This window comes from Antechinus flavipes, chromosome 6 (assembly GCF_016432865.1).
Source record: "Antechinus flavipes isolate AdamAnt ecotype Samford, QLD, Australia chromosome 6, AdamAnt_v2, whole genome shotgun sequence".
Classification (NCBI taxonomy): Eukaryota; Metazoa; Chordata; class Mammalia; order Dasyuromorphia; family Dasyuridae; genus Antechinus; species Antechinus flavipes.
In genome coordinates this window covers 214,020,928-214,047,823 of record NC_067403.1, presented here as the reverse complement: position 1 = coordinate 214,047,823, position 26,896 = coordinate 214,020,928, and the positions used below count along the sequence as shown (strand labels likewise).

The following is a 26,896-nucleotide window of genomic DNA, read 5'->3' as shown; positions in this document are numbered from 1 at the left end:
ATAATCATTCATCAGTTTTCAAAAAATCCATAAAAGTACTGATGTTTGATAGCTCAGTTTTGACTCAAATCTTTATCCCTGATACTTATTCTCGGTTTTGGTTTCAGTGGTTTCATAAAAGAGAATGTACTTTGAAAGAATCCAGTGAACTGAAACATTGACTAGGAAGAGCAATTATAGGTGGTTGGATCCTGTTGGTCTACTAGTTCATGTCTCCTAGTTTAAATTCAGGAAAAAAAAAATTTTGGTTTTTGTTTTTTCAGGGGAAAAAACATTCAAACTCTGGGTTGGCCATATACCAGGGTTGTAAAACAGGCTTCACTGGTCTTCAGGTCAGACCAGATGTCAGAATAGAAAGGAATGCCTAAATACAGAAAAGGTCGTGCGTGCGTGTGTGTGTGTGTAAAAGAAAGAGGTGGGGGGAGGAAGGGAGATGTCTGTGCACGTGTGCATGCATATATAATGCCCACCAGAAATTAGTATTTTAAAATATTGCTTTTAGAAAGAGTGACTGACTTGATAGGAGCAAATGTTGCCTTTGGAACAGTGGGGTAGTTTTTAAGTCTTAAAGGTATTCAGCTGAATAAAGTTTCATTTTAAAATTTGAGCATATTCAGAAGGAACACTGAACTGTATTTGGTGTCTAGAGAATTTGAGTTCCAGAATCTATCATTTTTTAGCATGACATTTGAATTTGGGAGCTTATTTCCTCATCCTTAAAATAAGTCATTGAACATTTTTAAAGAGCCTACCATGTCCTAGGCACTATGCTGAATGCTAGGATGCAAGAAGCAAAAGATGGTTCCCACCCTCAAGGAGCTCACTGTTTAAAGTGGGAGACAACAAACAAACAAATACGTACAATCATACTTCTATACAAGATAAATAGGAAGTAATTAAGAGGGAAGTCCCTAGAATTAAGAAGAATTGGGAAATGCTTCCTGTAGAAGATGGGATTTTTAGTTTTGACTTAAAGGGAATCAGGAAGGTCAGTAGGCCTTGGGGGGAGGGGAGAGCATTCGAGGAATGGAGGGCAACCAGAGAAAATGCTCAGAATTGAGACATTGTCTGTTATTTGTGGAATGGCCAGGAGACCAGTGTCATTGAATTGAAGACTATGTGGTTGGAAGTAAAGTATAGGAAGATATAGGAAGAGTTTTAAATGCCATTAAATGCCAACCAAAGGACTTTGTATTTGATGGAAGTGATAGGGAGCTACAAGAGAGGGGTGGGGATTGTTTATATAGTTGTTTAGAGGGGAGTGTGTGATGTACACTAGTTATTGATTCCCATGAATATTTCTCAAAGCTTCAAGCTGGTTATTATATAGAAGGTAGGCAGTTATCTGTTATTCATTTCTATTGTCCTTTTCCTGAAATCTCATTGTTGTGAACTATTGTAAAGTAATGAAATGTAAAAGGAGCAATTTTTAGGAGGCAGGTAATGAGGAGGAGAACTAAGGAAACTGGGGAAATTGGGACCTTTTGGTCCTTAATCTTTCAACTTTAACACCTAGATTCCTCCATGAATGTAAAGAAAGCTCTCAGCTGAATTACACTTTCCCTTTTCTTCATGGAATGAGGTTTATTCTCCTTGTTCTGTGTCCTGTCTCAATCCTGTTTACTAAGAGGGAGAGCTGCTCCCAATCTACCTAGTCCTTTAACTTTTTTTGGGTGAGTGACTCAGAGCAGAGCATCTTCAGCTCTCCTTTTATTTCATTTTCTTGGAACCCAGAATGTCTGAGCCCTTATTTAAAAAAGTAAATCTTTTCTGGTTTTCTAATAAAAACTCCATTCTTTACAAGTATTTTCAATCTGTTATGACTTTACTCCTAGAGCTGTATATTATACCCTTTGCTGTAGAGCAGAAAGTACTATTTAGCAACACAAATTTATTTTGTCCATATCATAATGTTATTATTCTAGAATTTGGCAACATATTCTCCTGTTTGGTCTTTTACTTTAATATTCCCAAACCACCTCCTCCTTCCAGTGTGTTCTTGATGTTTTTTTCTGGGTATTTTCCGAAGGAGGTGAAAAAGGAGGAATGAGTATACAAAACTCGAAGTCTGTAACATCTCTTAATGTACATATTGAGAAATGTTTGTTTTTGTACAAAAGCTTTTTTCATAGTCAAGTTTTGTTAGATAATAACTCCATAAAATAGTCAGTATTTGGCTAACAGATGTCAAGAAGATAGGCATTCTTCTGGAGGAGAAGATTCTTTCAACCAATGCAGTTTGATACTGTTCCAACTTAGAATTTTAGTTGCCTATAGTAGAATCACACAGCCCAATTTGTATCAGAGGCTAGGTTTATACTTCCCCAATCTTCCTCAGTAATCATGTCACCAATGAACATAATCAGAACTGAAGTCATTCATTTATTCAGCCTTTCATTTATTAAGCTCTGCATTCTCTACTAGATGTTTGGTATGATGAAATGATTATATAAAACCTCTTCTTCCTTCATTTAGCTTATAGTCAGTCTAACAAAAAGCAGGAGACGAGTTACATGTAATCATCAAACATGTTTTTTAGCCAAAAAGTCCAAATTACAGAGGGATGGGAAGGCTTATTATAGGGACTAACTAGCCTTTCAAATTTGCATCAGTCTTTTTTGATATGTTTTGCTGATATTCATAATCATCCAAAAATCATGATATTTTTATGGGTTTGATTTCAGGTGCCCTCATGCATGAATTATCAAATGATGGTGCTCGTAGACAATTTGAATTTTATTTAGAGGAAATGATCCTCCCTCTCATGGTGGCCAGTGCCCAAAGTGGTGAAAGAGAGTGTCATATAGTGGTACTCACAGATGATGACGTGGTTGATTGGGATGAAGAATACCCTCCACAGATGGGAGAAGAATATTCACAGAGTAAGTATTGGAAGATGTCTTTTTTCTGCTGGACCAATGCTGCTGCTTTATCACCTTATCTTAAGGTTTTGACGTCAGTTTATAAAAAGAATACATTTTTATTTTGGAATTTTGCTGCACATAACAGCTATTTTTTTTAATTAATGAGTAACTCTTAGAAACATTTCTGTAAAGGTAAAAATAGTTTGCTAGAATGTATTTTGGTCACTGTAGATTAAAAGTGACTTTTTGACCCAGAAGTCTAAGTGAACTGTGCTATGGAAGTAAATCCTGGTCTGGAGGAGCTTCATTTTGTTTGATAATCTACCCATTTGTAGATGGTGTTGTAACCCACAAATACCTTTAGAAAACCAGAATGTTTTTGCTTTTTTAAAGCTTATTATTCCCTCTAAGGCAATATCAGCATTTTATTTAATCATTTTACTTTCTTTCTAATTGAAGTTTTGTTTCATTTCCAACCCTTTCCTCTCCCTTGCCCCCCAGCCAGAGCTTTTCATATTTTTGGTAAATCACACATTAAGCACATATTCTCTTTGGCAGGTTTCCTAGAAATGACTGAGATTTTCCTCTCAAATCAGAAGAAAATAGGGTAGCGTTTCCAATACAATTTAGATTTTTATAAATATCTTCATTTAGTCTTTTTGATAGAGCTTTTTTAGTCACTCAGATTGCCAATTTTATAAGGGCCAAGGCTTTTTAGGGCCTGGTAAAGAACTCAAGCTGATTGGTGGTTTTCCTGTTTGGTGAAGAAAATATTTTGGAATTCTTAAAAGTATTTTCTTTGTTTAAAAATTATTTTCTTTATTTAAAGTCATAGGTTACCATGTTGTTCCTTAAGGAATTTTTGTTGCATGATGTGCTCAGATGAGTGTTGTGGTCTTTCTTGTGAACAGTAGTAGTACTAGATATTTGATATTGCTATACAAATCCTTAGTCCTGGGCTCTCTGCTAACCTGATTTTATGATGTCTTTGCTGCCTAAGTTGGACAAAATACAGGAAAAATGAATAATTAAAAAAAAAAAAACTCCAAAATTGAAGAGATATCAAAAGTTTAAAAAACAAACAAACCTGTCATATTATTAAAATGCATTTCTTAAACTTTAGGATTTATTTTTCAAAGCCAAAACTTTTACCTGCAGAGGATAGAGAAAAGTTTACAATTACTTTATCTAATCATTTTGAAGAGTGTAGTTTTGTTTTTGTTTTTTCACCTTCTTCCAAAGAAGATTTTAAAAACTTAAATGTTGAAGATTAAAGACTTAAACATTTTTTCCTTGTCAGTTCTTATTTTGCTGAGACAGAAGATATTTTAACCAAAGAGGATTCATTTGTAAAAGATGAAGATAGTTCTGCCAGCCTTTTTCTTCTAATTAGAAAGTAGTATAAAATGATGGTGGTTTATGACATCATTCATTCTGTGAAATGATGACAAATCTCAAATTTTCAACATTTTTAAGGATGTAGAAATCAATACCAACTTATTCCAGAGAAAGCAAGTATTTATTTTCCTTTTAACTGGATCCTATAAACCAGCATGTTTGGTTTGTGAGCGTGTCTTTCTTTTTTTGCAAAAACCTTTGCAGTTCACCTTTTAAGGGAGATAACTCCACCTGAAAGAGAGAAGGCGAGGAGGGTCCATCTGTCTAACTCCCTGAAGTCCCCAGCACATTTGGAAGATTCATCATGTTGTCAGTGGAGTTTCTGTCCTTTGCAAAGCCTGTTTGACCTAAACAGACTAACCTGGGCAGAACTTGCTCGATTCTGCCTTTTAACATCAGTATTGAGTGGGATGGCCACCTCAGTGGAGAACAGTTTGGGGGGAGGTCTGCACACTTCGTAGCTCAATCCATGAAATACAAATAGTGTTTTGTGTCTCTACCCTTTGAGATTGATAATCATCTAAATGGTTTATACCATGTTCTTTAGTATGCCTGTGTTGATGGGCAATTGTTTTTTAAAAAACACACTCTTTTTGTCAGGTCTTTAAAGTTTTTTTTTTTTTTTTTAAAGAATTGGATTATTTTTCCTATGGATTGGGTTTCAATATTAAGCTGCAGTAACCTGATGGATTCTCAAAGCTTTTCTGGTTTCCACCCTGTTAGAGATTTGCTTGTATATTAACTCTACTGAATTTATTGTTCTGTGATGTTGGCTAGTCATCCTTTGGCATTACTGCATCCATTGTGGGGATTTAGGGTGATCAGACCCTGCTGATTGTGGAGCAAGATGAATTTAAGGTAAAAAGTTTCAGTAAATTTATTTCTGTTACTAATTTCTAAAATTTGTTGCTTTTTGTCCCCAGTTATTTATAGCACAAAGTTGTATAGGTTTTTCAAATACATTGAAAATAGAGATGTGGCCAAATCTGTCTTGAAGGAGCGAGGTCTTAAGAAGATTCGATTGGGTATAGAAGGTAAGATATATTCATGGGTCTTCTTTCTAATGCTTTTTTTGTTTTTTCAACAGAGGTAGGAGAGTAGTATTTATGCTTTTTTTCCCTTCTTAAATATGTTTAGTTAAAATGGATTGAAAAAAGCAGAAGTCTTTAAGAATATGGATGAAAGCTTAAGAAAAAAATCTGATGAGTTACTGTTATTAGAGTTATCAAAGCTTCTTAAACTGTGGGTCATGATCCCATTTAGGGGTGTATAATTGAATATGAGGATTATAAAAATTTTGGCAAAAGATTTCTGAATAAACAACCAAAAATTAATTCAAAATCCATCCGAGATCTTTCTAGTAGGACTTGCTTGCTCATGTTGTGTTGTGTGACTTCACTATATCCGTGGTTCTGAACACACAACACACACACTTTGCATTGCACAGGCAAAAATGCTGCCAGAAACACCCCATTTCAGATTCGAAATGAGGTCATGTAACATTTCTTGAGAAAAAGGGGGTTGAGAGTAGAAAAAATTTCTAAATAAAACATAGCCACCAACTGTGTGTTGTTGCTTAATTGTTTTAGTTTAGTTTAATTAGTTCTCCCTATCCTATTTGGGTTTTCTTGGCAAAGATCCTGGAGTTGTTTGCTGTTTCCTTCTCCAACTCATTTTACAGATGAGGAAACTAAGGCAAGTAAAATCAGGTAACTTACTTAGGGTCACATAACTAAGTGTCTGAAGTCAGATTTGAACTCTGGAAAGTGAGTCTTTGTGATTCCAAATTTCATTTGGAATTGGAAATCCAAATCCCAATTTAATAGGATTTACAATAGTACAAGCATTAATCTTATTTTATAGTTGAAAAACCTGTGAGGTTCAGAGAACTAGAGTCACATAGCAAGGAACTTTTGGAGCCATGATTTGTATACAGGTTTCTGACTTCAATCTGGTGCTCTTTTCTATAGTATCACTGATGAGAGGTTTGTCACCATAAAATGATAGGAATCCTACTTGTATTACTATTGATTATTATACATAATTATTATCTTTCTCATTATATCCAGCAAGGAAGGTAAAAGGGATGAAATGACAAAGCACAACTGGGAGGAGTTATGTAGCATATTTCAGTTCACAAAATAGTCCTTTTGAGCATCTTCTTTGTAGATCGTAGTGTTGTAGAAAGTGACAAAAATGAAACACTCTTTGTTCTCCTGAGCATACTGTCTACTGGGGGAAACAACATCTATCTGGACAAGTAAATATAGGAAACTCTTGGTGGGGGGAAAGGGAAGCTCTCTCCAGCAATGCTACTTGGCACTTTTTCTGTCATTTACACTCTTAGGAGTATTGCCTAAAGTATTGAAAAGGGGAAGTGAGCTGTCAAAGGATGGACCAGCATATACAAAAAGTGGAACTTGAGTCAACGGATTCCTGATCTCCAAGCCAGCTCTTTTCCCTCTCGGTCATTTTGGTGGGAAAGAGCATTGACTACTGGAAGAATGAATTGGGCAGAATTTGTATAGGAAGTGGTGCTTAGATTGTGCCATAAAGAAAACAAGGGATTTTGCATGGCAGAAAGGAGAAGGGAATTCCATACATAGAGTAGGAGGGAGCACTTGTTTAAGTAAGGCAGTCATACTTGGAAAGCAGCTTGATTAGAATGAGATTTCATGAAGAAGATTGAAAAGGAAAATAGACGGCATATTGTTAAGTGATTGAGATACCAGGTTGAAGATAATTATGATTTGTCCTGAAGGTAATAGAGAGCTATTAGAGAACTGAATAGGAAAATAACAGAATTGGGGCCTATGAGACTATCAGTTTTATAATTTTGCTGAGGATAGACGGTAAAGGAGAAACACAGGGCAGCAAAGAGATGCAGTTGTCTAGAGGGATAACAATCAAATGACATAATAATTGTAAAATGTCACAGTGCCTTAGCAGAGTAGACACAATATAAACATTAGCTGCCATTATTGTTATTACTACGACTATTACTAAATAAGCAGGGAGACAAAGCATCCTGATAATAATAATCCATGTCAGAGCTAGTAAAGCCCCAAAGGAGAGACCACATGAGTGTAGAAAAAGGTCTGGGCACAAAAGAAGAATCGACAAAACTTGATAATTGATAGACTCTTGGGTAATAAATGAATTAGATTACTTTATATGTGTGAACCTTGATTACTAGAACAGTAATCTCAGGGGAAAAAAAGGTGTTTTGAAGAGGGATGGATTTAAAGGGAAATCTGGTTTGTTTTAAACATGCTCTGTGATGTCCAGTAGATAGCTGGTAATGTGGGATTGGGATTCAGTATAGTGATTAGGACTAGTGATTAGCGATAGATAGATAATTGCGAGTTGTCTGGATAGAGATTATAACTGAAACTGTAGGAGCTAATGAAATCTTTAAAAAAATGTGGAGAGGGAAAAGAAGAACATCAAAGACTAAGCAAGCCCTGGGATATGCCAGTGCCCCAGGAGCTGAAGGAGAACATGGCCTGAGAAAAGGCCATTGATTATTTTAAAAGGTTGTTATGTTAGAAATAAGAGTTTCAATCACTTATTGATATTGGAAGTCAAATTGCAAGGGATTGAGAAAAGAGAGTTGAGCTGAAGAAATGGGGGGGGGGCAACATTGACAATGAACTTTTCTGGTAGTTAGGAATAAAGAATTACAGGATGATGATTGAGAGGGATAGTAGATTCAAGGGAAGAATTTTTCTGACAGGTGAAAGAAACCTGGATATATGTGTAGGTAACAGATAAGGAAAGATTGAAGGTAACAGGGAAGAATAATAATCAAAAAGCAAGATTCTGGAGGTGATGGGAAGGGATAAAATGAAGAGTACCATGAGAGAAATTGGCTTTCACAAGGAGAAGGTGCTATCTATTAGAGCCTGAAAGAGAAAAAGAAAAGAGAGTTTATAAGGTATGTAGATTAGAGCTCACAATAGATGGCCTCCAACTTAATGAAATAGGTGAGGTACTTCACTGCTGAGAAGAAAAAGGATATGAAAATGGTATAGAAAATTTAAGGAATACAAAGTTGAGATATAAAATATAAATTTGAAGTGATTCCTGTTGGCAGTTTTTGTGACTTTAGCATTCAGCTGCATGGACTTGAATACTGAGGAAGATGGTTATTGGAAATAACTCAGGGTGCATGGGGGTTGTCAAAGTATGGAAACTCATCAGTGATAGGAGAAGGTGGTGAGAAGTTCTTACAAATATGTGATAATGTAAAGTTAAGTTGATTAACTATAGGTTCAACTGCAAAGGAAAGGAAGATGATGTTAGAGCAGGGTTGATAGACTAGGCAACAGGCAAAGATGGAAGTTAAATTCGGGGGAATGAGGTAAAGTGGGAGAGATTGAAGTTCCACTTGAGGCATTTCAGAGCTTTAGAACATGGAAATGGGGAATCCAATTTTCAATGCCTGTTTGTGGCTGTGAAGTCGGTCATGTGCATTTATAAGGCTGGTGAATTTGGAGGTCAGCAAGTTCCAGAGTACATCTCCATGGATATTGCAGTCTCCAGGTAAGAAGGTAGTGCTTGTGATGAAGAAGCCATGACTTAATCCAAGTAATAACCTTGAGAAAGGAGGGAGAGAGGAAAGTGGTCTGATTTGAACGAATGACAAAGGTGGATAGAATGAATCCTCAGAAAGGAGAGTACTGAGGAATGAAGTCAAAGAAGGGAGAGAGAAGCAAGAGCTTCTCCTCTTGGTGCCATGCTTCAAGGGCCATGGGAGGATGCCCCACAGAAATGATCAGGGACACTAATTATTTTAAAGAACCAAATCCTTGTTAGCCCTGGAAGATGGAAGACATATGAAATAGTAGATAGGCTGCTGGACTGGGAATCGTCTGCTGAGCAAGATTACAGGTAGTGAATGGCAGTCAGATTTTCTAATTCTATATCCAGCACTCTTTTCTTTATCGGAGTGGGAATGCCAGGGATGATACAAACTTAGGGGAGATTTGGAGGTAAATACAAATGAGAATATGAGGGGAGGATTTTTGGCCTTGGAGTATATTAATTTTGAATCATGAGATGACCTTGATGTTTTAAGCAGTTGAAAGGGATCTTTACCCCTGGATACTATAATGGCTGAACATATTCTTTCCATGCTCTTATTACATATCGTAAGAGTTCTGAGATCTAGATAGATTGAAAAAATAAGATGGTTGACATAAGTCACTGGGGAGTTGGGCAGTATTGAGCATCCTTCCTGGAATCTCTCATCATAAGATCTCAAGAGATGAGCACAACCAAGAGATTGCATTAGTATGGTTATAGCATTCAGCCCTGCCTTTGAAGTTCCAAAATCTAATCTCCACCCCAGAATTACTTTGCTCATATTAGGACTAGGGATCTGTTATTTCTTGGACTTCTTTTCAGAACAGAAAAAGTACTACCCCTTAGCACTTAAGGCTTGAGAGCTCAGATAGTTTTCATTCCCTTTTGGAGCTGATTCTATATTCTCTACCATTCATGGTATATCTTTGTATCCTGATGAAGAAACATTTGTATTCTTTTCTGATCACCTATGAGGGGAAAGGGTTTGGAGACACTTTTGCATTTGGAAAAATAATGTTCTTTCTATAATTGACTATCCTATCTTCATATGCATTTCTCTTTGTGGGGTGGGAGAAGTAGGGAAGGGATACTTGTGTGTTGTTGATATTTTGAGACAGTGCTATTCAGCCCCTTGGCACCCTATCATTCCTTTTAGGCTTAGGAGGTGGTTTGTCATAAAATTACTCAAATTTTTTTTCAGAGAAATAAAAACTGAATTTATCTGGATGTTGAAGGCTATTGTAGGACTCTAGAATTTTATAGGGAAATCACCTAGTTTATTACTCACATTTCTGTTTATGCTCCGGGAAGGGGTTATTTGCCTTTTCCACTTCCCATTCTGCAATAGCACATTTTGCCCTGAAGTTTGTTTTCCCATTTGCCCTTAAAGTTGTAAACCCACAATGGATTGGTAGAGAAATTTGGAAAAATCTCCCCTAAAGTTTCTCCAATTTGTTTAACCTATCTTTGTAACAAAGATTATATTTTGATACAGCTCCCAGAATGTTGCTTCAATGAGCACACTCATCCCTTCTTCCTTCCTTCTCAATTCCTCTTTTCCCTGAAGTTGAATCTTCTCATCCCTGTAGTCATAGTAATGGTGAAGTAATAGGAGGAAAATGTAGTAGTGGGAGGAAATGAGACTGAGGTAACAGGGATGCTTCCTGCTACTTTAAAGTCAGTTCTTGCCTTTTCCTGCCTTGAGAAAATGTTATTTTGGGTCTTGGTTTTCTTTTCCTTTTTAAATAAGTGAGGCATTCTGGCCAATATACTTTCCATTCTAATTACTGCAAAATAGGCCAGCTTTTATTTAAAAAAAGAAAAAAAATCACCCCTATTTGATGCAACTACATGCATTTTACTAGGTTCATAGCACTAGAGCTTGAAGGGACCTTGGAGTCCAACACCCTTATTTTACAGGTGAGAAAACTGAGGCCCAGGGATCACCCAGGTTTTTAAGTGTTGATTGAGGGTCTGAATGGGATCTCAGGCAGTGGATAGAGCTGAGAGGGTTTGCTGCTCCCTCTAGTGGACAAATACCATATTAAGGCTGGACTTGTGAGCCACGGAAATTTTCCAGAGATGTAACAGTAGTAAAGTGAAACAATTCATGTAGTTTTCTTGATGTAGATTTGTGTATATGTGGATGATTCTATTTATAGAAATAGCAGTTTCATGCCTGATGCCATTTTTGGATGATGTGAGTGATAGCTTGGAGCAGGTAAGCTTTGAGTGGTGGGGCCTGTAATGTCTTTTGAAAGATCATGTGTTGTCCAGAATTTGGTGTAGGGTTGGAAAGACTCTATTATAAGATAAAACCCTATCACGGAACTTGAATCTAGTGAAAAGGGAACTTTGCCACTTGTCAACCTTCAAATATGACTCGTGCATTCCTTGGGACTTTTATTTTATTTTGCCACACAGTAACCCCCGATAGAAAATTGTCCTGAAGTTAAACCATTTGATGCTGCTAAACTGTGGTTCTCGTTGCCCAGTCTGTGTCCCTTCCACCCCATGCCCCAAATTTTCCTCAGTGTATAGAGTTCACACACTTCAGGAAGCAGCCGAGTCTAGTGTCAGAGGTTCATACCCTGCTTTTGATACTGTATGTAACCTTAGGGTCTCTTTTTCCTCCTTTATAATAAGAAAGTTGAGCTAGATGCCCTCTGAAGTACCTTCTTGTTCTTGAGTCTCTGATTCTTTATCCATGATTTTGTCTGCCTAATTTAATCTTTTCTCTATGCTTACCCATCCTTCTAAGCTTTCTTCAGTGTTACTTCTTCCCGTCCTCTTCTCTGGGCAGTCATCTTTGCTCTCCTGAATTCTTGATAATGTTTACTATCATACCCCACTTCTTTGGCATTTATCACAAACACAGCTAGGACATCTCTTACACTTGGACTTATTTTACTGCAAATGCTCAGTAAATACTGGTCGAATAAATAAGCTTAATGAGCTTGGGGACTGGGAAGAAGCTGTTACATTAAAAAGGCAACAAGGAAAAGTTTTTTTTGATTCAGGAGATGGCCACCTGTTTTTGAAACAATGTATTTTAAGGTAGGTGAAATTGCTCTCTCTTGAATTGTTTTTTTCAAGGAGAGGGATTTGAAAGTAACCCCATTTAACTAGTAAAATGTAAACTTCCATAATTTTTTTCTATTATTGAGAGCATATGATCATCTAATTTGCAAAAGGAAATGCTTTCTTTCTTAATGGTTGTTTTAATAGGGCTTTAAGGTTTGCGGGCATTCAGTAGCTATTTGTAAGTATTATCATAATTAAACTGAGGATCATAGGCTATTCTTTCCCACAATGGCAATTATAGTAAGTTGTAAAGTCATTTATGGATCTGTCTCCTGACTTTATGGCTAGCCTTCTTCCTTTGTCATGCATCTGTTAATTCTGATGTGTTAAAAGTATAGGTCATATAATGAGAGAGCAAGAAAATATTTTAGAAGTTTTCTGATCTAATTTTCAGTGTAGATGAGGAAAATTGGTTTTCAAAGAAGTTAATGTATTTCGTCAATTTATGCAAAATCTTTCCTTTAGGGTATCCCACTTACAAAGAGAAAGTCAAGAAAAGGCCTGGTGGGCGCCCAGAAGTCATCTACAACTATGTCCAAAGACCATTTATTCGCATGTCCTGGGAGAAGGAGGAAGGAAAAAGTCGGCATGTGGACTTCCAGTGTGTGAAAAGTAAGTCTATCACAAACCTAGCAGCAGCTGCCGCAGACATTCCCCAGGACCAGCTGGTGGTCATGCATCCAACACCTCAAGTGGATGAGCTGGATATTCTACCTATTCCTCCTCCTCCTGGCAGCAATGAGATGGATCCTGAGGGACAGAGTCCAATGCTGTGATGGAGGCAGCCCATCTTACAAATGCTAGCATGCTCCTCTCACCAGTGATGCTGCCCTCATTCTTCGGCACTGCAATGCCGCTGTTCTTCATTGTGAAATGCACACACCAGTGTTTAGGAGATTGCAGTGTGGACTTTTTTTTTAAAAGACCAAAGGTATCAGTCTGACATCCTGAGGTTCCACTTATATAAATGTATTTGTTTACCAGTAGGTTTGTGAAATTGGTTCTTTGTATGCTGGACAGTTCTCTCACGTTTAGAAATGGTGGGATTGGCAGTAGGGGGTACTGGTGGACCTTCACCATAGACTTTGGCCACAGCCCGGACAAAATGCAGTGACACAATATTGATAGTAGCACTTTATAAATGGTGGTTCTGTGGAATTCTTAAAGCCATTTTTTATAGTTGTGATGCACAATACAAATTTAAACAAGTGCTCCTATCAAAGCCTCTTCAGCAAAAAGTGGAAATGCAGTTGGCATCTGTTAGTAGGTTTTGCTGCTCACTGTCGAGTGAGCACAAAGTGTAAGTATTTACCACTGGGCTCGTTGAATGATTAGGATGATATTCAGTAGCTGTTTAGTCTGTTTCCCAGTGCAGTTTTTCACTCATTTTGTGTGAGTCACATGCAGGGATGTGAACAGCAGAGGTGATTTATCATCCAGTCTGCCTTATCTTTAATCTGTTCACAGATATTTATTTACTGACAAGGTGTTTTCATAAATGTCATGGGATAGGAATGAAGTGTTCACTTCTCGTTTACTAAATGATTGTAAACTTGAGTTTTTCATTGAAATAAACTTACATTGTTTTCATGTTTCTGACCAGATTATTAATTCTTAGAATTAGCAGATTGTTGACTCGGTCATTACTATTTGGAAGGCATAAGGGCAGGCCCCTAAAAATAATCATGATCGATAGATAGCCATATCACATCATGGCACTGCCGTCAACTGGTAACTTGCATGTAACATACCTCCTGATTCCTAAAGATCCTGAAAGATTAGGTGATTTAGAGTTGAGTTTAGCATTACCTAATGGTGCCAATGGGAAAAACAAGGATATCTATGACTAGTTGTCATAAGCCAAAATAATACTAAGAAAGAATAAAATTCTGAACTTTAAATTTGAAAGATCTTTGCTAAAACATCTGTGATACATCATTTTTGCTTTCAGAATCATCACAGCTCTGTTTTACTGAAAACATACTATGTGAGTACCCAAGCCAAAGAAGGGAAAGCACACTCTAGGTAGTTTACTATGAAAGTAAAGAAGGGATGGAATACATGATAATCATCATTCTTGAATCCATGATGGACAGTTAAATTTAGCAACAGGAATATTCTTTTCAAATTACTTGTTTAAAAAAGCAAATGGTGTTTTATAGAACAAAGGAAACATTTATTTTAAAAATATTTAACTGTCTAATACATTACACTTTAACCCATATTTATAGTAAAGGATTCTTACAAGAAAGAATAAACAGCTTTATGATACAATTAGTATAAGAAATGTCCACATGGGGGACCTCTTTGTAGTGTAAAAACACCATACATCTGAAATGACTGTTTGTTTGCATATAAAAGCTACCAATGATGCTTCTGTGCACAATGATTTAAAAATTCAACACGAACAGAATCCAAAATATACAATTAATGCAAGCTATTCACAGCTAGCTCAATAATCAATGATGCAGAAACACTGTAGCGGTTTTAGTTCCACTTTGTCTTAAGTTACACATAGTAGGATTGACTTGTATCAATGGCTTTGAGATGGCTTTTATGAAGTTTGAACATAAAAGCTTTTATCTCTTTATCCAAGAAGCTTCACAGACGGTCAAACTCCACCAATAATGCACTTTGATACTGCAGATGTTGCTGAAGCAACTGTGCAGTAAAATGATGTTTAAAGTGGCCAAGGTAAGTCACTGAAATCCACAGGGCCACCAAGACCAGCATCTGCTTCTAAGAGGCTCATGATGACTGCCATGGCTGCTTCGTCGTTACTGGGGCTGCTGGAACCTTGGTCGTTATCAATCATGTCTATACCAACATGGGTATTCTCACCTGAATAGAAAACAAACTTCTTAGTAGTCAGAATTACTTCCTGTGATTTTAATTTCATTTTGTAAAATTCCTATATCAAACTTTTGATATTTTGAACTTAGTGTTTTAAGCAAATCTATTTATTGCTTAAGTGGGGGTCCTTTTCCCTAAGATTTTAGGAGAAAGATTCAAGAGCACAGTTAAATTCTGTAGGAATCAGAAACATTTAAAACAATTCAGTTCCATATTAATCCAGGAAAAGGAGGAGAAGGGGCTTATTACTGAGAACCAAAAAAGAGAGATCAGAGACTGATTATAAAAGGAAGGCTTTAGGCAGACTAGGGGGAAAAAGAAGTTGAATAGATTCTTTTTGAAGAAGTTGGGTGACTATTTTTTATAACTTCAGCTATTATTTCTGTCCCCAAAATGTTAAATTCTCTCAAACTCTTAGCCCAAATGGCAGGCTAGTTAGTTTGTACTAGCCTGACGTACTGCTAAAATTTGGGGTGGGTAGATTGTGGGATGGGAGGGGTAGGACACACCTTCAGGGAGACAAAGCTGATTTATGTTAAAAACGCTTAAAAGATATTTAAAAAAATAACAATAAAAAACCAAAACCTGTTACTGGATTTGGCAGTCTTATTGAAGTGATTAATATCAGTGTTACTTACCGAGAATAGAGGAACTGTCGGAATATGGATAACCAGGGTTATCTTGAATCTGCCCTGGGAGGAGACCAGCAGAAGGAATGTCTGGAGTTCCTCCATTTAAAATCTGTCAAATGGGAAAGCATAGGAGTTTTTGTGTATTAAATGCAAATCTCAGACAAGCAGTATGATTACTAAGGGCAAAAAAACCAAAGAGGCCATCTGAAATAGTCTTAACTTGAAAGATTCCTCATGCTAAAATTTGTTAGAAAAGTTAGTGGGGCAAAACCTTCATTTTAAAAATTATTCTCTGTTCATTTGGTTCAGGATCATCATTACATGCTGTATTAATAACACCTTAGAACTTAATGCTCAATGCTCAGTCTCGACCACTAAATGTCAACAGGTCCACCCTGGTGCCCCCCCTGCATATAAGTAAAGTGACTTCTAGGTTGTCTATCTTTCACAGTGATAGGGAAGAGTATCACCAACTACACCATCTCCAAGCCAGGGAAACAGATAAGAAGATGAAACTTAAGGGATGTTCTTATATTTGCCTTCAGACCTAGAATTATTAAATGAACCCATGTGTGTTAAGAGCCTACTACACACCAGGCCCTGTGCCAGAGATAGCGGCACAATGGTGAGGGCCCTCTTCTCTGCCCTTTTCTACTATGCATCCAGGAAGTGGACATTTAAAAAAGCTATAACTAGGATATGATGAAAAAGCTAGCTGTGGAGAAATGAGCTAAGTTCTATGCCTGACAGGAAGTCTTTTGAGGATTTCTTTTGTGGCTTTGGACCTTCGCAGTGCCCCAATTTTCAAACTAAGACTGCTGAACTACTAGCTCTGCAGCTTTTTCCAGGTAAGTAACAGACAAAATAATTTTCAACATTAAAGCTTCAAATTCCAGTCACACCAGCCCACACTTTTGCCTCTCTATACCTTTGCTGAATTGTTTCCTGTGCCTAGTACTGACTCCCATTTTAAACTTTCTTCCAATAAGAAGTGATCGCCTTCATGCTTCCATAACACTTTCTAACCTCAAACACTTACCATTCTGCTCTGATTACTAGGTCTCTGTTTTCTGTGATGCAGACATGCTCCAGGAGAACACAACTATACCTTATTTCACCTTTTCACCCAGATACGTCCTCCCCTGCATCTAAGGTTATTGTTATGGGTGTCTCCAGTGGAACAGATTAGAATCCACCCATGTAATGTCATACTCTGCAGTTCATGTCCATGTGTGTCTCCACCAAAGCTGGATACTTAATAAGTATCACTGTATCTCACTTGGTGTCCTAGCAGCTAGCAAAGACCATTCAAAAAATGGTCTGAATTGAAAAGGTTCTAATTCTTGTATTTTATTATGAACACAACAGTCATTTAATAGATATTAATTAGACTGAAATTTGCCTTTAAAAATTTCATTGCACTCCTTCCAGCTCTGAGAAGTAGTCAAAATGCTAATGAATTAGTGGATTTAATGGAGTTTAATCAGCTGAATGGCAAATGCAGAGGGGGAGAAAATGAAATTAGGGTTCATCAGGAAGATGGCATAATAACTTGTATTTGGATTGACTGAACATCAAGATTATCTAATCCCCTTTCTTTGACAAAGAGACCTAACTCAGTTTCAATTGCTCAACGATGGACCGAAGCAGCTACACCCAAAGAAAGAACACTGGGAAATGAATGTAAATTGTTTGCATTTTTGTTTTTCTTCTCGGGTTACTTCTACCTTCTGAATCCAATTCTCCCTGTGCAACAAGAAAACTGTTCGGTTCTGCATACATATATTGTATCTAAGATATACTGCAACATATTTAACATGTATAGGATTGCTTGCTATCTTGGGGAGGGAGTGGAGGGAGGGAGGGGAAAAATCAGAACAGAAGTGAGTGCAAGGGATAATGTAAAAAATTACCCTGGCATGGGTTCTGTTAATAAAAAGTTATTATTAAAAAGAGAGATTATCTAATCCCCAAACCCTGCTCCTCCTCATAACTTTATCTTTTCTCTTTCTGGCATCTGTAGGAAATAGTGAGATTATCTTTGAATTTTTTCTCCCAGACTCCCAACATCATCAAATGACATAACAGATGGAAAGTGCTTTGTGAATCTTAAATGTTACATATCATCTCTCATCCCTCTTTTTTTCCCCACTACTGCCAGCGATGAGTGGGACACTCGGCTCATCTCAGGATTCTATTTTACTGACCACAGTGGAATCCTAACACGTCATCTTGCCTCAGCTCTCTCTCCCTTCCAATCTGCCTGTCATGTCTAACATCTGCTCAGAAATACCTAGTGAATCAAGGTCAGACTCCTCTAACTGGCACCCCAGCTAGCAGAGCCTTACCTTTTAACCAATCTTATCTCATTATTCTTCATGCATTTTACTCTGCCCCTAAATAGGAACCATATAGCTGCCATTTAGTAAATGTATGTTTGTTGTGGTCCTGAAATATACAGCTGGCTAGGAGTTCATTTTCTGAACCAACTATGAATGTGATAACAATTCATAACAATATAATAATAATGACTTTAGAAAACGGAGTACCGAGGCAACTAATAATATTATTATATGAAGATCCTTTGTCTTTGTGGGGCATATATCTGAAATAAAACAGTTAAGATGAAAGGGAACTACTGTTTTTGGTGATTCATATGTGTATAAATAATGGTTTCTGGATTGGATGTGCTAATATTGCCAAGGCTACTGAAACTTATAAAAAGCTGAAGGCCACTTGGAATACTGATGGCATTTTTTCATTGCTGCCCAATGAAGGAGGGCTTTAAAGGAGGGAAAATGATTGGAGAAGTGAGGTTGAGTATGAGACTCAGATGTGGATTAGAAACCATGGATTAAAATATAGCACTGATGATCAGCGAAGGCTAGCAAGAATGCACTTGTATGGCATTTTGCCATACAAATATCTAATCAAAAGGGCTTCAAAACTGAAAACTCAGGAGAAGGCTGAGAAGTATATTATAACTATAATGAAGTTAGAGCAGCACTTGAGATACACAGCCTCCCAGGAAGCAAACTTCAAAAAAGCAGCCAGCAATAAAACCAAATTTCTATAAACAAATGCAAAGAATAAGCAACAAGATGAACGCAGAAGAAAAATAGATCTCCTAGGTATCACTGAGACTGAACAGGATTCTGCTAGAGAGGGATGAACCCAGGTACTCCTTTAAAACAAACAGGTGGGGAGAATGTGCGTTTCAAGGTGAAGAAGCAGTCTAGTAAATAAAATACACCGGAGAGGGGAAAAGCATGTTGGAGAATATTTGTGTGACGATTGCTGGAGGACCAAACACAAGGGATTTTGTCTTTGTATATGACAGACCGCCTGCATAGAAAAAGGACACAGTTGAGGGTGGAGAAAGATTCCAAGCCTGACAAAAAGGTATGATACTGTTGGGGAACTAGTGTGTCCATCTCCTGGAACCAGAGCTATTAAGAATTTCTTGACTTAACTCTAATGATGTCATTTACCTCTGAGAGGAAGGAAAATTGGTTACTGGAGAGGAAGTGACAGGAGCATTAGGAAGAAATTTAAAAGTTTGTGACAGGAAAGCCAGATGTAATGTAATTATGCATCCTAGGTTTTTAAAATGGCAAAGAGAAAGGGATAGGCAGGATCTAATGGAAGTTCTAGGCTAATAGGGATTAAAAAAAAAAACAACCCGAGAATGGAATTCTGAAAACATGAAGGTGAATAATGAGGAAAAGTGGGGTTTTCTCTGAAGAGACTGCTGTGGAACTAAAGTATTCATTAACTACTGTTTTACACTTTTAAGAGATAACATATAAAAGATGAAAGCAAGGTCTTTTACAAACAGGATGAATTTCCACAATGGCTACAATTAAGCGTCAGGAGTGTTAAAGTTCAGAATATATTGAGGCTTTTAGGGCATGCTAAGCACTATCCAAAAGATGGGAGTTTGGTTTGGTTTTGTGAAGTTATACGGGGAGAAAGAGGAGATCCCATGGAAGAAAAGAGAGGCAGATTTACATGTACCATGCTTATTTAGGCTGTTTTCTCTGGAAAAAAGAATTTTTTGACTAAAAGGACAGGCCAAAAATAGGATTATGGGGAGTTGATAACCACAAATGAGTTTGGAAATAGGAATTCAAATTACCTGGTTAAGATGAACTACATTGTTGGATACTGCTCTGGTCAGACAATTTATGATTATGTTCATTCTGGGTTAAGAAAGCCAAAAAGTGGCTTCTTCACCCACTGACACTTAGAGGATGTCCAGAGAACAGAATGATCACAGGATGAAGGACCTTGAGGCTATACCATAGGTGGATGTGGTGAAGGAACTGAGTCTATTTAATCTGGAATAGAAAAACCTGGAGGTGGAGGAGGAGAGAAAGGTACAGGAATGATAACTGCCTTCGAGTAATAGAGGAGGTGTCAAATTGGAAGAATCAGACTTGTCCTGCTTAGCACCGGCATGCAGAAATGGAAATGACAAGTACAAATTACCAAGGGGCAAGTTTAGAATTAACTTAAGAATTACATTAACTCAACAATTAAGAGAGATTCAAAAGTGAAATGGATGGCCTTAGGAGCCAGTGAGTCCTGTATTACTGTCAGGCAAAGGTGAGATGATCTCACTTGCCAGATGTAGTCTAACAGGGACTCTTTTCCATTTATTCCATGGACTCAGTGGCCTCTGAAGTTCCTTCCAACCCACTGGATTCCATAACACTTCTGCTCTGCTCATCTTTGGTTCGTATTACTTACTGCAAACTCCACCTGTTTCCTAGAATAGAGTGGTGGGTACATAGATTCATTTAGGATAAGAGAGGTTCTTTTAGTGACTTTTGGGGTATGATAGGTTGGTGACAAGAGGGAACAGTCCATATGCCAGAAGAAATTAGTCATGTGGCTTGTGCTGTGGGTGGCCAACTCCCACATACACTCTGGAAGTGCTATTTATACTCTTGGGCTGTTTTTGAGCCCTTTTCTTGGACAGATATGCAAACAGATGAATGGATATATGCTCAGAAAACAGTTTACAAAACAGGGGGGAAATGGCCCTGCAGCTGGCATGGGAAGAGACCTCTTCAAGGAGAGCTCTCGAAGGCTGATGATTGGGTCACAGTCTTCAGCTTGGTTCCCTCCTGGAGACAGTGGAAGGTCTGTTTAACATGGAGAAGACGAGATGGAACTAGACAAGAGGAGATAGGCATAGTACTGGTAGTTGTCTTCAAGCAGTTGAAAAGTACAGGAACTTAATTTCACCCTGATAAACTCAGGAAGAACCAACATTCCAAACTGACCTTCAGGAATATGTAGAGGCCCAGAGGTGCAGATGTGCACATGCTGTTGTAAACACGCATACACGACCCCATATCTGGATATGTGCAACAATTTCTTTAAGCAAATACAGGCATGTGTATGAATGTCTGCTATATGAAAATACATGAGCACAAACACATATATTGTCTTACAGTGCTAAGAATCAAAATAATTCTAGTTCTTCCCCCTCAGAAAGCCTTTCTTGTATTATTCAGCAACCTCAGTTCCATGCTAACAATCCTATTCTTTGAGATGTCAGGTTTAGGGAAGTGGGGACCACAGAAGTCTTACCTTTTTGCCTCCTGGGGAGGATGCATCAGGGGGAGGCGTGCTTGTGATGTTCAATGGGCTGGAACCACAGCTAGAGGGTGATGACCCTCTTATCCTATCACAGAAAGGGAAGACTTAAGTGGGAAAATCATAGAGGTTGGGAAGGAAAGAGAGAAGGGATTCAAGCTCTGGTTGGAGAACACTTCCTCTGATGGTAAAGCATTTTGGACATCTTGGGTTTGGTGTTTGGGCTTGGACCACTGTGATAACTACACATCCACTAGCACATGCTCAGAGGGTCAGCTGGTTTCATTCAATGCTGTCAGATGGGCTGGAGAAACCTTTACGTTATCCTTCCCCTATCTTTGCTCCCCCGATCTCCTTAACCAAAGCCAAAGAGGTAAGTTGTTGGATTCAATCATTATGCTTGTTAAAATCACACCGTTCACTGTAAGATTCTGCTCTGAACCACCACTTTGGTGTGGGGAAGAGCAGGGAGGAAAGGGGTAAGAGTGGGTGAGAGTAAGACCCCATGAAAATTACTCCATTGTATGCATCAGCAAGGACTTGTCCAAAAAGGTCCTCCAAGTTCATGGTGATTGTGAACTTAGTAGTGAGAGCTTGGTGGTCTGTCCTTTTTGCCACACTTTATTAATTCAGCTAAGACTCAGGTATTTCATGGTGCTCCTTTTATGAAAACACATCTTAACCAGATGACTAGGACTGTACAACTGCCAGGAAACAGCATGCCCCTAGCTGTCCGTACAGTTTCTCAAGGGAACCCTGCTAAAACCTCATGGTGAATTCTTGGCCCAGACTACCCTCCGTCTGCTGCGGCCAAGGTGCTCAATGACCTACACTTGGACTTCCTACATTTAGACACTAACATTTGTCACAAAAGGTAAATTTGAGAGCCTTTCCATTCTCCAAGTTCTTAAAGCTTCCTTTCCCATGGAAGCAAGATTAAATAATGGACTGCTTATCTCCTGAGACTGGTGCATGAAGTTTTAAATATAGTTTCAAATCACTTCACAAAGAACTGTCACGTGCCCCTCCTAACTAATTTCCTTCATCGTGGTCCCTAATATTCTGAACTAGTCTGGTTGGTTTGCATGAATTCTGGAAATCAGAACTCCATTCCCAGTGAAGGGTTATAGTACACTGTGAAGGGTTTTATCACAAGAACCAACTCTTCTTCCCAACCTGCAAAGCAGCCCCAGAGCCTGGGACAGAATGAGATCTGGCACACAGCTAAATGAGTTCCAAACACTAAAATGCATCTCAGGCATCGCAAATGAATCCTTTTTCATGATGCTTGATGGTTGCAATTTTCTTAGGGATACCTAAGATATGTACCATTGTATTAAGGGCCAATTTCTTCAACTGTTTCATTTTAAGGGAAGCAAATTGTAGGCTGTCACCTACCTGTGTATCTCCATGATCTCTTCTGCAATCATTCGACCAATTTTTCCTGCACCAGCTCTTGTTCCACCTGGAATTCCAGGAACAGTAGGATGGCTCCTCTTCTGTCCACCTATAACAAAGATAGGAAGGAATAGAGAGCATTCAAGAGAAAGGGGAAGGAATAGGAAAATGCATTTTTCCCTTGGAATAACTAATTTCAACAAATAAAAATGGCCTAGTTCTATGACACATTTTAAGTGAACACTTGAGAACCTGTATTAAACTATTTTAGTTTAAGATTTCAAAGATCTGCAACTTCAGTGGGGTGGTTACATCTACTGGCACAGGTCAATGGTCCCTCTATGATTGTAAATAGTCTTCAAGTCCTTTTGGGGGTGATGGAGAAATTCATCTCCAACCAGAGTCTGAATCCCTTCTCTCTTTCCTTCCCAATTCATCATTTCATAGTGGAGGACAAATGACATGGATAGTTGGATGTGGGAGGGTGGTGGTAGTGGTGGGGAATATTTCTAGGGTCCACAGCTATATTTAATTGCTTAAAAAAAATGCTAGGATCCACAGAAAAATCTAAGTTATAAGGCTCCTTTGATACTTCTAGTCTGTTTAAGGAGAATGAAAGTGTCACCTTTCCCTGCTTCCCTCCCTCCCTCCCCGTAGAATAGAGAATGTGATGTGAGATTAGTCTCAATATCCCCAAAGTATGTAATTACCTTCTCCAGAGGGCAGTATGCTATCCATGCTGTGGGGAGAAGCTGTGAGCTGTGGGAAACTTGGGTCCCCGCTTTCTAGTACGTTGGCTCTGTGAACATCCCAGCAATAAAGTAAAATGAGTCATTCCTGTTTAGAAATTTTTGTCTTTCATCTTAGCAAAATCAATGATCATGGATTTGCCTTACTAATACCTTTAAAAGGCAGAGGAAGCAAAAAAAGGAGTAACTGCTATTCTGGATTTCCTTCTCACCCACAAGTAGCTATGGAGGTAGAAATGACAGGAATTTTGGTGGGCAATTGACCACAATATCTTAGAATTGGTACTAAAGAAATCCCAGGTACTGTAACATGCTTCCCCCCAGTTTTAAAAGGTCCATAAACAAGATAAGTATGTTTCCATGGTTTTAAATTTTACAGGCAAAGTTAGCCTTGGAGGGATGCGAAGCTCCTGAACGAAAATCTGAAGACACAAAGAGAAATAATTCCAGTCATGAAGAAAAAGGAGAGCTGTGTAAGAGCTGGATACACAGGAAACTCATTGACCAACCTAGATTTTAAAAACATGTACAAAGGGTAGAAGCATGGGCTGATTGCTAACAAGATGATGTAAACAAAAGCATGGCATGGTCTTAAAAGGATGTCAGGAGTGTTAAAGCTCAGGCCAAAGCTGACAGTGTTAAAAAAAACAAAACAAAACAAAAATAGGCTTTAAAATTATCAGGCAAAAGAATGGTCTTTAAGAAGGAAGAAGAACACTAATCAGGGTGCCTAGAAGATAATTTAATGTGACAGAAGACAGAATTGCTCCACTCTTAGTTCAGTTCTGTTTTCTTTTTTCCCTCCCAAGCCTCAAGGAAGGGTACACCAGGCAGGAATACCCTGAGGCAGTAAGAGTGCACTTAGATGCCAGTCAGGAAGTCAAGTCCCCAAGTCTGGATGAACCCACTTCAGTGTACTGAAATCACCAGCAGGCAGAATTATTGAGCTACTTGTTAATGCTCTTTGAAAGATCCTGGAGACTGGCAGAGGTGCCACAGGACTAGAGATGGGCAAGTTTCCCATTTTCCAAAAGGGAAGAGACTGGGCAAACTAGGTTAGTGAGTTTGACTTCAATTCCTCTTAGCAAAATCTAAAAACAATATCAAGGGGATAATTAATGAACATCTAAAAGGGTAGCAGTGATGAAAAAAACTGGCTCTGAAACAAGGTCATGTCAGACTAACTTAATTTTCATTTGTGACAGGGTTCATAAAGTAGTCGAGCAAGGCCATGCTATATAGTTCACTTAGATTTTGGCAAAGCATTTATTTGCTTGTCTTTCACGCTACACCGCTAGACAAGGAGCAGATACGGTCTAAGTCTAATGTAATCAAAACTGGTTGAATAGTCAGCTCCAAAGAGGTCTCGAGTGAAGTGTTCAGGGATGAGACCTTGGCCCTCTGCTGGTTGACATTTTAATAAATGATTTGGATAAAGGCACAGATGGCATGCTTATGACATTTGCAGATGACACTAAGCTGGGAGGGAGAGCAAATAAGTCTGACAGAAACGGAATCCAAAGTTCTCGATATGCTGGGATATGGAGCTGAACCTACTAAGGTGAACTTTAATATGGATAAATGTAAAGTCCTACCCTGAAGTTCAAGAAATCCATTTCAAAAGTGTGAGATGCAGGAAGAAGCGGGTTAGGTCGCAGATCTTGTGAAGCTCTAGAGGCGGAGTCAATCAGTCAACAGTGCCACATGACAGATGCGTGAGCTGGAGCCAAGAAAGCCAATAAAACCTTAGCCTTCAGCCCTCCTCTGGCGTCAGAACCCATCTAGCCAGAGCACGGTGTTCATCTCTGGGCAACACATTTTTTTAGGAAGGACATTGATCAGCTACAGAATGTCTTAGGACGGCGACCAGGATGGCCAAGAGCAGAGAAATTAGGCAGCCGAGAGAAGAGAAGCTTAGAGGCTGGGCAGGAAAGCGAACTTGAGAGCGGCCATCCTATGTGCCAAGGACCATCTGGGTACAGAGAGATTAGAACCAAGGGATAGAAGTAAAAGAGCTCTAGATAAATCCTGGGGCTGTCTTTTACTACCACTGTGATCCTGGAGAAGGGATTTCACCTTTGTCTCTGTAGGTTCATCAATAAAATTGGGGAAGGGGAGAGAGAGTAGATCAAAAGCCTCTAATATTTCTTCCAGTTTTAAATCGGTGAATGTAAGCCTGATGCAGAAGGTTAGGCACAGTGGGTAGAAGTTATAGGATGGATTTAGGGATTGATGTAAGGAAAACTTCTGACAATAAGAGCTATTCAGCAGTGGAATGAGCTGCCTTAGATGGTGGTAGGTGGCCCCTTACTAGAGTTCTTCAAGCAGAGGATGGATGACCACTTGTCGGGGATGCTGCAGAGATCAGGTATGAATTGGACCAAATTGCCTTTTTAGTCCTTGCTAACATTATATTCCATGATTCTGCCATTTCTGGCCCATAGGTCAGCAAACGAGACGTTTTAGGATACGTTTCTTTATAATGGGCAATATGTCTTATGTCTCTTTCAGCTGCTTTTCTCTATGGGTCTTTTTAGTCCAATATCCAGTGGTACTAGCAATACCTGGCTCCCCTAGGGGCTTTTCTGGGAATCTGCACTGTGCTCTTTGCCCATCTTCTGACTGTTCAGTAGTCACAGTGGGGGGGGGGGGGGGGAGGGGAGAGGAGAAAGGGGAGGAGATGGGGACTCAAAAGGGTACTTATGCAGGCTTTACTATACCCTTCCCACTGAATTCCATCTATTCCACTGTTTCAAGTCACTAGTTAAAATCTTCAAAATAATATTTCAGGTTATACTGCATATATTTTACCTCTAGTGAATTTATGAAACACAGCTAAAAAGTTAGTGCCAACATGAATATTTAAAAAAAATTTACAGCTTTAGAATAGACCTGTACTAAAGTTAAAAAAAAAAAACACACACACACACTTCAACATATCTTTATCTTTGTGCTTTAAATGAAGACCAATTTAGTTACCTCCTATTGCATTATACAAACTGGGACAGGGAGAGGAGAGAGAAGGGAGAGCATGAGATGAAATCTGCTTCACAGGGTTGTTAGCACAGGGCCTGGAACATAAGAAGCAGCGCTATCTAAATGTTTATTCCCTCTCCCTACTGCCTTTCTTTTCATTCCCGCATGAGTTTGGTTGACAAATCTTGGGGTCCCATCCCAATAGGCAAAGTCAAATCAGGGCCATTTTCATTTTCTGAAAAAAGGGCACAGTTGATAAAAAGGGAACACTTACGATACGACAGTGTTGGTTGAGACAATATATTCTACCTCCTTCGTCCAAGGGTTCATGAAACTGAACCAGCGACTTCTCAATGTGATGAAAGAACCATCTTTGATTTTAAATTTATAGCAATTAGTTGTAATTTTTTCTCTTGTCTGTAAAACTGAAAATGTAAAGAGAATATGAACATTGCTGTTTCCTCAACCTGGCATGAAGAGAAAATGCCATAAAGATTACCAAGGCAACCAAGGATCGTATGGAACATTGTCATTTGTTAAGTTTATGGCACTAGGCAGTAAAAGCTTCATGGGAGAATTGTGCTCCTTCATCAGCTTTAGAGGACAGTGTTTCCGTTGAACTCTAAATCCATGACTATTTCCCAGAACCTACCAAAGCTAAACACCCGTGATCTGCTTTACCTCCATTGGAGGAGGGCAGGGGCAGCACAGGGCAGCACAGACTTCTGGGCCAAGCTGTTTTCCCCCT

The 26,896-nt window shown here is 38.6% G+C and overlaps 2 protein-coding genes across 14 annotated transcripts in view; one reads left to right on the top strand and one right to left on the bottom strand.

Annotated features, from left to right (window-relative positions):
- The window catches only part of BTBD10 (BTB domain containing 10), a 94,795-nt gene extending 81,272 nt beyond the window's left edge, over positions 1-13,523 (top strand). For 6 of the 8 annotated variants that reach the window (XM_051965757.1, XM_051965762.1, XM_051965759.1 and 3 more), the window contains 4 exons: positions 2,685-2,882; positions 4,467-4,571; positions 5,186-5,296; positions 12,399-13,523. In XM_051965757.1, coding sequence (XP_051821717.1) covers positions 2,685-2,882; positions 4,467-4,571; positions 5,186-5,296; positions 12,399-12,709 — 725 coding nt within the window. In that variant the 3' untranslated portion in view covers positions 12,710-13,523. The remainder of the gene's footprint in view (positions 1-2,684; positions 2,883-4,466; positions 4,572-5,185; positions 5,297-12,398) is intronic. The other 2 variants (XM_051965758.1, XM_051965764.1) reach the window with 1 other exon arrangement.
- Positions 13,524-14,087: 564 nt separating this feature from the next.
- BMAL1 (basic helix-loop-helix ARNT like 1) overlaps positions 14,088-26,896 on the bottom strand; it is a 90,290-nt gene continuing 77,481 nt past the window's right edge. For all 6 annotated transcript variants that reach the window (XM_051965754.1, XM_051965752.1, XM_051965753.1 and 3 more), the window contains 6 exons: positions 26,423-26,573; positions 23,134-23,222; positions 22,424-22,532; positions 21,020-21,113; positions 15,425-15,527; positions 14,088-14,774 (listed from right to left, as the gene is read on the bottom strand). In XM_051965754.1, coding sequence (XP_051821714.1) covers positions 14,614-14,774; positions 15,425-15,527; positions 21,020-21,113; positions 22,424-22,532; positions 23,134-23,222; positions 26,423-26,573 — 707 coding nt within the window. In that variant the 3' untranslated portion in view covers positions 14,088-14,613. The remainder of the gene's footprint in view (positions 14,775-15,424; positions 15,528-21,019; positions 21,114-22,423; positions 22,533-23,133; positions 23,223-26,422; positions 26,574-26,896) is intronic.